At 36.8% G+C, this 13,801-nt stretch overlaps 1 protein-coding gene across 4 annotated transcripts in view; it reads left to right on the top strand.

Moving 5' to 3' along the window:
* LOC128738130 (potassium voltage-gated channel subfamily KQT member 1) overlaps positions 1-13,801 on the top strand; it is a 371,495-nt gene that overhangs the window by 256,025 nt on the left and 101,669 nt on the right. For 2 of the 4 annotated variants that reach the window (XM_053833006.1, XM_053833003.1), the window contains exon 9: positions 10,553-10,746. In XM_053833006.1, the coding sequence (XP_053688981.1) occupies positions 10,553-10,746 (194 nt within the window). Of the gene's footprint in view, positions 1-10,522; positions 10,747-13,801 lie in introns of all 4 variants that reach the window. The other 2 variants (XM_053833004.1, XM_053833002.1) reach the window with 1 other exon arrangement.

Raw genomic sequence — 13,801 nt, 5'->3', positions numbered from 1 at the left:
TAAAAGAAAACAAATTTACTTTTACTGAAAAACTAAGATTTGTTCATGTTTTGTTTCCAGACAATATCTATTTTTTTAACAAACGTTATGATAATTACTTTAAAAGTCGCCCAAGCAAAATACAGGAAAAATATTCCAATATCAACTGAGTTGCAAGTTTTCTAGAAGCCACAATTAAGGTGCTGTCATCTGCGAAACTATCCAAATAGATTAAATTGTAATTACAGCAGCAGTAGTCTCAATAATTGCATTTTACTTTCTGAATGGACCCTGTCACGAGCAGTAAATTAGGTCTACTATAGCAGTATTCAAATGAATTGCTATGTTTTGCACTTTAATTTTACCTTTGCTGTATAGCAAAGTGTCTGTGGGTAAATCTTTTCCCTCTTTTTCTTCATTTAGATTTATTAGAGCTTTATAGCCGTCATTAGGGCAGTTTATTTCTACAGATCTGCGTTGGTAAAAGAAAATACTTAACAGTTTACAACACAGCCGGTTAATTAGAATACAGGACAATTACGGGGCTAGTGTAACGGCCTTATTGACTCTAGCACTGGCCAGCCAAGATTCGAACATACAACGGCTTGTTAGTGCCATTTTACACATAAAATAACGGTGAGAGAAAAATGAATTACATTAAGAATAGAGTTTTCAATTACACCCATCAAGATTGAAACATTGCTGAATTATTCTATCCATTAATTAAATCCTTTAACATTTCCCAACCATCAACCGCTGTATATGACGGGACATTATCGGTAATGACTTCCATTATTTCAGCCCAAGCGCAACCACAGTTGATCTCAGTATAGTACATACTTATAAATGCAATACACCAATCTGAACGTCTAAGACAGAATGAACAGCCGCACTTATTTGACCACCACTGCGCTGTCTCAATTAATTTTCGCCTCGATTGCTACATTTTTACATTACAGCACTTTCCTGCCATCAAGCTTCAAAAACTGATTCATTAGACAGTCACTGTCAGCTTTTTCGACCGACAACCACTTTCAACGAAATTGCATCCGACTCGAAAGCCGCCGCGCCGAAAGCCAAAGTGCCCTGCAAGTAATTGCATCATAATAAGATGCATTCTCTTCTCGGGCACTATTTATGGACTTTGCGACAATTAGTGCAAGCGACTGTCAGTTTACTCCAAACCACTCTCTTCTTTTTGTCGTGGCTTAAAGAAAAACATTGACAGAAGACTTTCGCCCTGCATCCGAACGAAGCGACTGTTAAGTGGGACAAATTAGAAAGTCCCCTCCTTCTTCGGTTCGTCAAGCAAGGGCAATCCTTTCGATAAAAGTTGGTCACAGAAAATAAGTGGAGGCGTATAAGAACGTAAGTAAGCCGGTTTGGTTTTCGGAGATGGTTTGCTTCTAATTCCATTTTGTGATGGTATCAAGTGATGGAGAGGAAAAACGGTTGGTCAATAACGAAACGGGATCTTAGTGGGTCTCTGATTGTTTTTCTGGAGATCAAGGCTTACGTTACGTTATTCAACCCTTTCTGAAGAAAAACGATTTCTAAACAAGACAATAGAATAAGTGGAAAGTTTTTAGCACTGCATTGAAGAGAGATATGCCATTTGAAAGTGTAGATTCAAGCTAAACAGAATAATTAATGCTAATTAATATTGTAAACAGACATTTTTTGGTAATTATGTAATTAATTGTAATAATTTACTAAAGTGAACTATGACATCGCCCTACTCGGGAACACAATACACAAACAAATTCAAACCATTAAGAAAACTTCGATGCGGAATATTTGTCCACATTGATCGAAAGTAACCAAACTTATACTTTGAATTAAAGTCCCCTCTCACGTCACCATCCCAATTGTTGCAATATAAAAAAAAACTCAATGCTTCATTAGTAGCGTGCGTCCAACTTACTCACAATAAAAATGCCAAATTAAACACAACTTACTAACGATTTTTATTGTATTTTCTTTCTTCCGTCAAACCCCAACCACCTCATCCACCCACAAAAATCCAACAACTCCAAATATCACCTTCCACACTCGGGGGTTCACGTTAATCAATCTTCCTAACTGTACGTGTGCGTGACCTTCTTCTACGTTGTGATTCGATGTGCTTCCGGCTTCCGATGTGTACCTTTCCGCAAATAAACTGTTACAAAACTGAACCCCGTGACCTACTACTACTGCTGCTGCTCCGATGTGTGCCGATCTACGACGCGCGACCGCTTCAGGTCCAAACTGGAAGCAGCCGAAAAGCTGGCCGCCTCCTCCGCCGCAGCGTAAGTTTTAGTTGGCCCGGCCATCAGCCGATAGTTCCACTTTGTTTGATTTCTCCTAGAGAAATGAGTCAAGCATTTTCAAACAAAAAAAAACTAACGTAAAACTTGCTTTCCTTCTAGACTGAGCTCTCTTGTAAAACAAGCTACTAGTTTTTTCTGTGTTTGCGAAATTTTGCCGCGTTCCTAATAGTTCTCTAGTTAAACTGTTTTCAGTTTCGTTTATAGTTGACTGTCTAAAGAGAGTTAAAATCTACAGTAACGTGTTAAATTGCCGTCAATGCCAGTTCACGATTAAAACACTGCATTTAGCCAGTGTTTCAGAACTGTATCTACGACTTTTTAAAATGTTACTCTGGAAGTTGTAGAAACTGTTTCCTATTGCTGATGTGTTCCGTTTGTTTTCACTTTGCGTCTACGGATCGTAAAAGTTTCCCTGAGAAACTTTCACTAGGTACCAGCCACAGTAGGATAATGTGATGTTTTGTTTTGACACGGCTTTAATTTTCGAATGTGGTGAAACATATCTACTAGCTACTTAATACTTAATCCTGCTTTACTATCTCTAGAGTTGAATCTAATCAACTTTTGCTTCTGTTTCGTAATCTTTAGTATTGATTTTAGAAAACTATTTACGGTAGGAAAGTTCTGCTTCATGAAAATACATTGCAAACTTTTTAAATCTACTGTATATACACAATAATAAATATTTCATTTGTATGTTCTCTACTTGTGCATTGATTGTCGCTAATAGCTAGATATGTTATAAAACGTTAACTGCCAGTTGACTTGTTTGCCTCAGTGAATAAATAAAACCAGTAATTTTCAGCATCTACCAAAAAACTGATAATATCAATGAAATCCATACCCCAATTATAATTAACCTGAATATTCTTAAAGCTAGCATCGATTTTTAAACACAAAAAACTTTGAATCGCAAGCCATGATGTTACATCGAACAAAGTTAACTTTACAATGGTTGGTAAGCAACATCCCGACGGAGTTTCCCTTACTCGCTGTCATTATTTGACACAAAAGTGGAAAATATCAAAGAAAAACCTAACCACGCATTCGAAGACTACCTAGTAAAAACAGAAAATTATTCTTATGATGACAAGTATATATACATAACTGAACTTACCTAACCTTGACTTCTAGAATTTTTGACTTTTGCATTTTCGCGTTTCTGAACCGTTAGATATTCAGATATTGGGACATTGGAATTTCAAAAATTGGGATTTTGGAAATATGGACTTAACACTTGAAATTTCCAAATTTTTGACTTAAGTGATTTTGGAAGTGGATTCAGGCACTTTTAAAACTTTTAAGTTGAATTTTTGAACGTTTTGCTTTTTTTCTGTTGTGGACTTTTTCGGATTTCTTTCAAATTTTTTGGGCTTCTTTTCGGTTTCTTTTAGACTTTTTTCGGTCCCATCTAAAAAAAAATTTTAGACTTCTTTTAAAACTTGTCGGACTCCTGAACTTCTTTTGGACTTCTTTCGGACTTCTTTTGGATTTATTTTGAATTTCACATATAGACTTCTTTTTGACTTTTTTCTAGCCTTTTATGAGTTCCTTCTGAACTTTATTTAGACTTCTTTTGCATTTCTTCGGACTTCTTTAAAATATCTTTAGGACTTCTTCTTGACTTCTTTTGGACTTCTTTTGTCTTTCTTTTAAATTTCTTTTGAACTGCTTTTAGACTACTTTTCGGTTTCTTTTGGATTTTTCCCGGACTTTTTTGACATCCGTTCGTATTCTTTTGAGCTCCTTTGGACCATGTTTGAATGGATTTATGTTGGACATCTTCTAGACTTTTTTTGAAACTCTTTCGAACTCCTTTTGGATTTCTTTTCGGTTTCTTTTAAAATTCTTTTAGTTTTTTTAAGACTTCTTTTGGATTTCTTTTAAGCTTTTTTCGGACTTTTCGGACTACTTTTGAACTTTCTTTGTACTCCTTTTGAGGTTTGTTTGGACTTCTTTTAGACTTTTTTTGGACTTTTTTGCACTTTCGTTTGGACTTTTTAGATTTCCCTTGTACTTCTCCTAGATTTCATTTGAATTTGTTTGGAACTTATTTCGGACTTCGGTTAATGTTTCGTTCGGCTTCTTTTGAACTTCTATTGGACTTCTACTGGAGTTCTTAGGTTTCTTTGGCCCCTCTTTTGGACTTATTTTGTATTTTATTCGTACCTCTTTAAGACTTTTTTTGGACTTCTTTCGAACTTTTTTTGGACTTCTTCCAGACTTCTTTTGAATTTTTGTAGGAAATGTTTTAGACTTCTTATAGACTTCTTATACATTTCTTTCGGACTACTTTAAAACTTCTTTTGAATTTCTTTTGGACTTCTTTTTGACTTCTCTTGGGCTTCTTTTGGATTTCCGCTGGACATCTGTTAGACTTCTTTTGGATTTCTTTCGAACTTTTTGGGCTTCTTTTGGATTTCTTTCGGATTTCTTTAAGATCTTTTTTAAACTTCTTTTTTGGGACTTTTTCGGACTTTTGGACTTTATTTGCATTTCTTCGGACTTCTTTAAAACATCTTTTGGATTTTTTTTTTTTTGGACTTCTTTTGTCTTTCTTTCGAACTTCTTTTGGACTGCTTTTAGATTACCTTTCGGCTTTTTTGGACTTTGTGCGGAAAATTTGACGTCCGTTCATCCGTTTGAACTCCTGAGGACCTTGTTCGGATCTCTTTGGATTTATGTTGGACATTTTTTAGACTTTTTTCTTCGAATTACTTTTCTTTCGAACTACTTTTGGTCTTCTTTTCGGCTTTTTTTGAATTTCTATCAGATTTCTTTAACTTCTTTTGGACTTCCTTTGTATTTCTTTTGAAATTCGTTTGGACTTCTTTTGGACTTTTTTTGCACATTCGTTTGGATTTTTTGGACACTCTTTTGTGTTTCTTCTGCATATCTTATAGACTTCTTTCTGATTTCTTTCGGACTACTTTGAACTCTTTCAGACTTCTATTGTACTTCTTTTAGGTTTCCCTTGAACTTCTGTTGGACTTCGTCTGAACTTCTTTTAGATATCATTTGGACTTCTTTAGAACTTTTTTCGGGCTTCTAATAAAGTTTTTTTTGCGGCTTCTTTAAAACTTTTATTGGACCACTGCTGAACTTTTAAGATTTCTTTGGCATCTCTTTTGGACTTCTTTTGGATTTCATTTAGATTTCTTTAAGACTTGTTTTGGACTTTTTTAAGATTTGTTTTAGACTACTTTTGAACATCTTTCAGATTTCTTTTCTGCTTCTTTTAGATTTCTTTTACATTTTGTCCATTTGTACTTTTTTGGATTTGTTTTGAACGGCTTTTGAACTTCTTTGGAAATTCTTTTGCACTACTTTTGGATTTCTTCTGAACTTTTTCTAGGCTTCTTTTTCACTTCTTTGGGGTTTCTTTTTAATTTCTTTTGAACTTCTTTTCGACTTCTTTTGGACTGCTTTGTATTTTCGTAGGCCATGTTTTTTACTTCTTATGCATTTCTTTAGGATTTCTTTTGAATTTCTTATGGACTTATTTTCGACTTCCTGTATTTCTTTCGGAATTCTTGAAAATTTCGTTTGGATTTCTTTTAAAAAAATTTCCAAGATTTCTTTTGGATTTTTTCGGATTTTTTTACGTCCATTCGCATTCTTTTTAACTCCTTTGGACCACTTTGGAATTCTGGTGGACATCTTTTAGACATTTTTCATAATTGTTTTAAACTCCTTTTGGATTTCTTTTCGACTTCTTTTGACTTTTCTTCAGATTGTTTTAAGACTTCTTTTGGATCTTTTCCAAACTTTTTTTGGACTTTTTTAGATTACTTTTAGACTTTCTTTGTGTTTCTTTTAGGCTTCGTTTCGACTTCTTTTGGGTTTTTTTTGCACTTTCGTTTGGATTTTTTGGTTTTCCTTTAAGGTTTCTTCTGAACATATTATAGACTTCATTCGGATTTCTTTCAAACTACTTTAAAGCTTTGTTTGAACTTCTTCTGTACTTTTTCTGGTCTTTCAGGCTTCTTTTGAACTTCTTTGGACTTCCTCTGTGTTTCTCTTGAACTTCTGTTGGACTTCCTTTGAACTTCTTTTAGATTATATTTGGATTTCTTTGGAACTTTTCTCGGATTTCTGTTAACGTTTTTTTCTTTCGAAATTCTATAGGACCTCTACTGGACTTCTTAGATTTCTTTGGCACCTCTTTTGGACTACTCTTGGATTTCACTCGGACTGCTATAGGAATTCGTTTGGAATTCTTTAAGATTTGTTTTGTCTTTTGGGCTTCTTTTCTACTTCCATTAGATTTCTTTCATACTTATTTTCCATTTTTTCCGTTTTTTTTTTTTTTTGGATTTCTTTTGAACTTATTTTGGACTACTTTTGGATTTCTTCTGAACTTTTTCTTGACTTCTTTTCACTTATTTTGGACTTCTTCCGAACTTCTTCTAGACTTCCTTTAGACTTCTGTTTGATGTGTGTAAGACATGTTTTCGAGTTCCTTTGCACTTCCTTCGGATTTGTTTCGATCTTCATACGAACTTCTTTTCATCTTCCTGTGGATTTCTTTCGAACTTCTTGAAGGTTTCGTTTGAACTTCTTTTAAACTTTTTTCGGACTCTTTTGAATTCTTTTGGGCTTCTTCTGGACATCTTTATGATTCCTTTCGGACTACTTTCAAACTTATTAAGAACTTCTTTTGGATTCATTTTTTATTTCTTTTTGAGTTTGTTGAAACTTCGTCTGGAGTGCTTTTGTACTATGGACTTCTTTTGAAGTTCTGTTGCGCGTGTTCTTTTGAATTTATTTAAGACATCTTCTGGACTCTTTTTAGACTACTTTTGGACTTCTTTCAAAATTCTTTTAAACTTCTTTTGGACCCCTTTAAGACATGACTTCATGTGTTTTGAACTTCTATCAAACCTTTTTAAGACTTTACGAGACTTGCAGTTATTGACGTTTTCACCTTTTCAAATTTTAATTTTTAACTTTTTGACTCTATTTTGTTAACTTTTTGACTTTCTGCCTTTGAATTCTTCTGATTTTATGACTTTTTAGCCTATTAATTTTTTAACTTTTTATGTTTCTGGCTTTCTATCTCTCAGACTTTCTGGCCTTCTGTCTTTCCGACTTACTAACTCTGACGTTCTGATTTTAAAACTTTCTGATTTTTTGACTCTCCGGCTTTTTGACTATCTGACTTTCCGGTTTCGTGACTTTCTAGTTTTATGACTTTCGGACTTATGGCTTTGTTACGTTTACCTCCTGTTATTTCACTTTTTCAGACTTTCTAATCTGCTGACCTTTGGACTTTCGAATTTTCTGTCGTTTTTAGTTTCTGTCTATCTGACTTTCTGTTTTTGTAATCTTCTGACTGTCTGACTTTCGGTCCTTACTTTTTGAATTTCTAACTGGGACTTTACGTTTTTTTAACTTTCCGGTTTTAGACATTCTGATATTGTTACTTTCTGCATGTCAGGTTTTCTGACATTCTAACTTTCCGACTTTTGGACAGTTTTTAACTTTTGGACTGTTGGATTTACTATCAGTTGAACCTTTTTTAGGCTGTTGAACTTTGGACCGTTGGTCTCATGAGTTTCTGGAATTTTGTACATTCGGACTCTTCGACTTCACCCTCTAACGGGTAACAATGAAAAAAAAGTTCATTTTGTCTGCAGACTATTAAAGAAAAAGTTATGAGCTTAATCCCATCATTACCGTAAAAATGCGATATTGATTAGAAATAATAATTTTAGAGCAGATAAAAAACGCAAATTCAATAACTTGGAAACTAATCTTCGCCCAACATTTGCGCATTTTGCGAAAATTTTAAATCTATATCGACTTCTATATTCTTGACAACCTACATATATTTGCTACTTTCGCTCTTTAACTTTCACTTTTTACGGAAGTATTAAAACCATCATCTAGTCCGTCATAACTTCCTTCCATCCTACGTGCCCCAGTTGAACTGACCTTCAAGCGCATGAATTTACTGTCGTTTTATTGAAACGTTTCAGCATGACTGGCACATTATGATTTCAAATTTATCAATTGAAATAAACTCTTTTGGAGTGTGCTACGCTATACCTATCAAAATAGACCCACCTAAAGCAGTGTACTCCGTTTGGGAATAGGACTCACAATGCTGCCAAGCTCGGGAAAGGAAAATGCAATGGAAAATGAAGAGCACATGAAATGGCATTCGGTTGACCTGCAGGAATTAAAAAACTTTTAATTAAAAAGTTATATACTTTCGCAGACCGTTTGTACTTGATTACGACGGTAACGGGGTGAATAACAATGTAACCTAGATAGAGTCACACCGGAGCAAACTTTGCAAATATACGATCTCATGAGGAGTAATAATATTATTTTCCCTTGGGAAAAGTTTTCGAAACGATTAGAGAATTAGAGGGGTTTTTTTTGCAGCGCTATTGCAAAAAATCAATTTACTCTCGAATAGCGAAGGGATGTTCAATTGTTAAACTAGTAGAAAAAGTTTTGCCATAATGATATGATCCTAAAATATGGATAGCAAGCTAAACATCCTCATGCAATCTCATTTAATCGTAATAAATAAGCATATCTATGGGATCTGCTCGTGAACTTTCAGCTAGGTATATGCTTGTTCCATGTTTCGAAGCCAGACAACCTTTGGCAGGCTGCCACGGCGTAGTATTCACTTCATATTTGCATATGAAATCCTGCTGAATTAACCATCATAACGAAGTCTGCTCGCATGTTACTTCACATCCAACCTGTTGAAGTACATAGCATCCTGATCTGGATGCCACCATGTCAGTGAACTCATAGTCTAGCTAAACTGTGTTCCCGTTATTAAATTACAGTTTTCCAACAAATCAAAGCTTAGGTCTTAAGTAAAATGTTATTCTTTGTAGTGTGCAAGGTTAGTTCGTGCTGTACAACTCTGAGGAAATGCTTTACTTTCTATATTCTTCCCCTTCTATATTATATTCTCTTAAAGAGTTACGATATTCTACCTACGTAATAATATACCCACAGTTTCCATCCAGAACAATTTTAATCAACGATAACGTTGATGACGAAACAATAACCTATACATTCAACTTCTATTCATATTCTATCATTGATTTATTATTCAACAGCTGATTGTATGTATAATTTTTACTGAAGCGTTTTTTTTCGAGATTAGTTCTCCCCCATCCTGACTGACTTGTACAGATCATTGTACTGTCTTCATTACGCATGATTTATGCGAGACATGCTTAACCTGTTAAAATTATTCTGCTTGCTGCCAATCCACCTACTTTTCATCGTTCCTATTTATTATTACAATATACTCAGGCTACCGCTTCCAACCAACGTCAATTTCCCGTCGGTTTCATTTCAATTAATTTACATTATTTTAATTTCATTTCTGTTTATTTCCGTCATTTTCTCTTTTTTACTTCCATGACTGTTGTAAATCATCAATCAAATGAAAAATATCTCAATCATCCCAACGTACCTTAATATCCTGGCAATTGCTGATGTTCTGTTGCTGCTACCGAATGCCGTACGCTGCTGCTATCAATGTTGCTACTGCTCACGTAATATGCTATCCACCTCTATTTCCGGCGCCGGTCGATGTCGTTATTACGCTGACACCACTGCCGCCACTGTTGCCAATATCTGCCTAAAATTGAATTGCTGGCTGGTTGCCCTACATACACGCACACACAAACACACGTTCGGTCTGCTCATCAAAATGTCATCGAAAACCACACGACCTGTGTGCACTTGTTTGCATATATTACGTACTATCGAAACCCGCTTCCACTGGTTGGAAAACGCGGAACGATAACGGTTGTCGTTGAAAAAAAAACATTACCACCAATGGCCGGGTTGTGGAAAAACGTCAAACCACCGAACCGAATCTAACCTCAACTGGCAAATGGTGTGTGTCGTGCGGGACCCATCGCTGTTGCCGGCAACCGCGTCGAACTGTCCCAAAACGAACCCAACTATTGTAAATATTGAAACTATCTGCCGAAAATGTTCCGCAATGGATGGGACAATGTACAAACATATGTTCTGTGTTGTGCGCTGCTAATTGCTTTCAATGTTTTTTGTTATTTCATTTCTATTTGCTCGATTTCACAATAATTGCTGTAAATATAATTGTGTTGACGCTTTGAACCATCAAACTACAAAAACCGTTGAACAATCGAATGCACACAATGCACACAACACACACACATTTAACGACCACAAAAATTAACGAAACCACTTGCCATTAATCGAAGAAATGGACTAAGTCAAATTTCACTTATTAGGCGGGCGTCCTCGAGCTTCAAGCACAACGCCTCGTTCGTGGCCCGGCTGCCCACGATCCGGCGGCACAAGAGCCAATCTCTGCACTCTCCCGGGAACGCGAAACCGTCCAGTGGAAGCGGTGGCGGAGGGGGCAGTGGCCGAACCGGTCGTTGCCCACGGGTGACGGACATCAACGCTTCCTCGGAGAATCTCGGTGAGTAACGGAACTGCATTGATAAAATGAAAAACGTGACTTTTTCTTACGTTCTGGTGGTAGTTTGGTATTAATCAATTATCATATATCTCTTTTTTAATTGCATAGTTATTTTTTTTCTTTTCTATAATAAATCACTAACGATTGTTACTGTCCTATCATTTGAAACTAGCTTCAGCATCACCGCGTATCTGATAAATATTTACCAAAAATGTGGAATTAAAAACAGTTTCATCTGTTTTTGGACTGCTTCGTTTTACACACCCCTCACTGCTGATCTTGTGGTCACGGATGAACAGTGAATTACTCAATGGTCATGTTAGCTGCAGTTTAATAGAAGTTTTCAAATAATATTTATGCTTAACATTTTGCCAGATTATCGTACGCTTTTCACTTTTTACTCAACTTACTTCGCCTATGTTAACCTTTTTCTACCACACCTTTTTTCGAGAATGCATCCCCTCACGGAAAGAAATCTGATTCCGTTACCATGTATAAAGTCATGAAATCGTGAAACTTGAATTTCTGTCAAATCATGACTGAACTGCCATATCAGGCAACGCAAAATCATGAATAATACTCCATGATCTTGCGTTGTGTTGGACTGTAAGAAGCTCGTGATATCATGATTATTATTCATGGTGTATTTTCATAAAACATAAGCTAGAAACCTGAAATCATGAGTCATTTTGCTCACATTGGAGAATAAATTTCTATCCGTGCTTGCTTACCCACCCAGCCTCGTAACTAGGTAATCAGCGTAACTAGGTTCGTCAGAAAACCATGTTCTAGCATTATCTGCCACAGCACATTTCGTTTGACTGAATCGCACGCCGCCTTAAAGTCCACAAGCTTGTCTAGTTGGTAATTGACAGGGGATAAACGTCTGATCCGTCGTAGAGCGACCCTCACGAAAGCTAGCTTGGCACTCGCCGACAAAAAACTTCGCTAAGAGTCTCAGTCTTCAGCACAGAAGGGGGAGCACCTTATATGCAGAATTAATCAATGTTTTTACAGTCGAGTCGACGTTCTTTTTCAAAAATAGTTTTTCGCACGTACTCCTCGTATTCGCATTGGTTTAGACGGTGGGTTCTTTTTTCCGTGGCTCTAGTCCTAAGCCCCTGTTCTGATGTGTAGCCGCAGTGAACATGCGACTCCTGACCTGGTTTTTCTCATCTGTCACTCTCTGGCATTCGGCGTCGAACCAACTGTTACGCGAACCAACGTTACCATGGAGATTCCTCCTCAACCCACTTACAACTTCTTCCCTTTCTTCCTGCTGTTCTGTGATGCGTTGATCAAGCTTTCTGTCATATTCTCTCATAAAATTTACGAGTCTCAGACCGTTATCATTGGTCGACTGATGAAGGCTGACTGATGATGAAGGTCTTCCAACGGCTTATCGGAAGAATTCGTCCCTTCCTTTCTGTGCATCTGCGTCTCCGATGATAATTTTCACATCATGCTTTGGACACTCTCCATAGGTCCTCTCGAGCCTGTCGTAGAACTCGTTCTTAGCATCTTCGTCGGAATTATGCCATTTTGGGTCGCCCTCTCGAGGGTAGGTAGGGCTTCAGAGAGCCAGAGCTATATCTCACGCTGCTTCCAGGTAACTGTCCCCATATGAACTCATCAACCACTTCCAGCGCAAAAAAAGCAAAGCAAAGCTTAGGCGCTGCATTCCTTTTTCCCGAAATTTGACCTTCTGTTTTTATACGACAGATTTCGCAGTCAGCTGTTAAAGTACAGGACAATTGCAGGGCCAGTTGCAACGACCCTATTGACTTTAACAGCCTCTCCCAGTAGAGATTCGCCACTTTAAGTACATCGCCGTCAATAGTCACTGTCCGTTGAAGGTGAACTTTGTTTTGTTCTCTGGAGCCTCTTACTACCATATATTTGGGTTTTGACGCACTGATCTATAACCCAATCCTTCTAGTCTTCGTTTTTAGTTGTTCGCACTCGACTGATTCGTATGCTGCCCTGAAATCAACTAAAATATAATACGGAGACACGTTGTACTCCCGACATTTCTGGAGGATTTGTCGGAGAGTGAAAATTCGATAACAAGAGCCCCCATAAAGCCCACCCGATAGTACCCTATGAATTCTCTCGCTATCCGATCGCCTTTTGGAACAAACCGCACCTTCCTTCCAATTCTCCGATAGTTTCTCCTTCTCTCAAATCCTTGAAATTATTCAGTGAAGTATCGTCGCTAGTGGCTCTTTGCCATATTTGTAACTTCTACCGCGAGTCAGTCCTTTCCGGCGGTTCTATTGTTCTTCAGTTGATCGACTTCCCGTCGGAGATCGGGAGCCGGCACGCTTCTATCGTTTGTAGGTACTCCTAGGTTCATTTCCGTTCCATCTCCTTGTGCTGTATCGCTATTAACATGCTCTTCTAGTAATGTGAGCCTTATATCAAGGTGTTAATGTACTAAACTTTATGATGAATTACTTTCCTGATCCTTCCCTGGCCCTTCTACTGACTGTAATCTTGTCTGATAATGATAATTATAAATTATTTCTTACGCGTCTTAGCGTCTTAGCAAATTACCCAGTTCTTTAGATTTTTTTTGGAATCCAAAAGTCCAAATAAAGGTGGTAAATAGTTCAACAACTCGTAGTTGTTTCTATTAAACAGCAGCTAACAATCCGTTGACCACAATTAAAGCTAAATCAATACTGCTAAGCTCAAAGCATCAGCCTCTTCTTTCACTAAGTGCTTTCGTTCGCGCACGCTTTTTCTTCAACATACATATGCTGAAAACTGCAAACAAACTAGAAACCAATATTCTACAAAGCAGTGTCAATACGTGTTCAAATTGCGATTCTGTCTAAGCTTCTAGCAGGACTATAATACACTAGTTTTTATGGTTTCCTAAGAGAAACCAATTTTATAAATCACGCTAGATTTCTAGTAGCATTAAATCCTATTATCTCTTTCATCGAACGATTGTATTTTGCCAATCTTTAATATTACTATCGCAAGTTAACCAATAATAGGCATGCCATTTCTTTTCCCGTAAATGTAACTGAGTAAAAGCCCTCAGAAC

The sequence above is a fragment of the Sabethes cyaneus genome, chromosome 2 (genome assembly GCF_943734655.1).
Source record: "Sabethes cyaneus chromosome 2, idSabCyanKW18_F2, whole genome shotgun sequence".
NCBI classification, from domain to species: domain Eukaryota; kingdom Metazoa; phylum Arthropoda; class Insecta; order Diptera; family Culicidae; genus Sabethes; species Sabethes cyaneus.
This window is presented reverse-complemented; position numbering and strand designations above follow the sequence as displayed.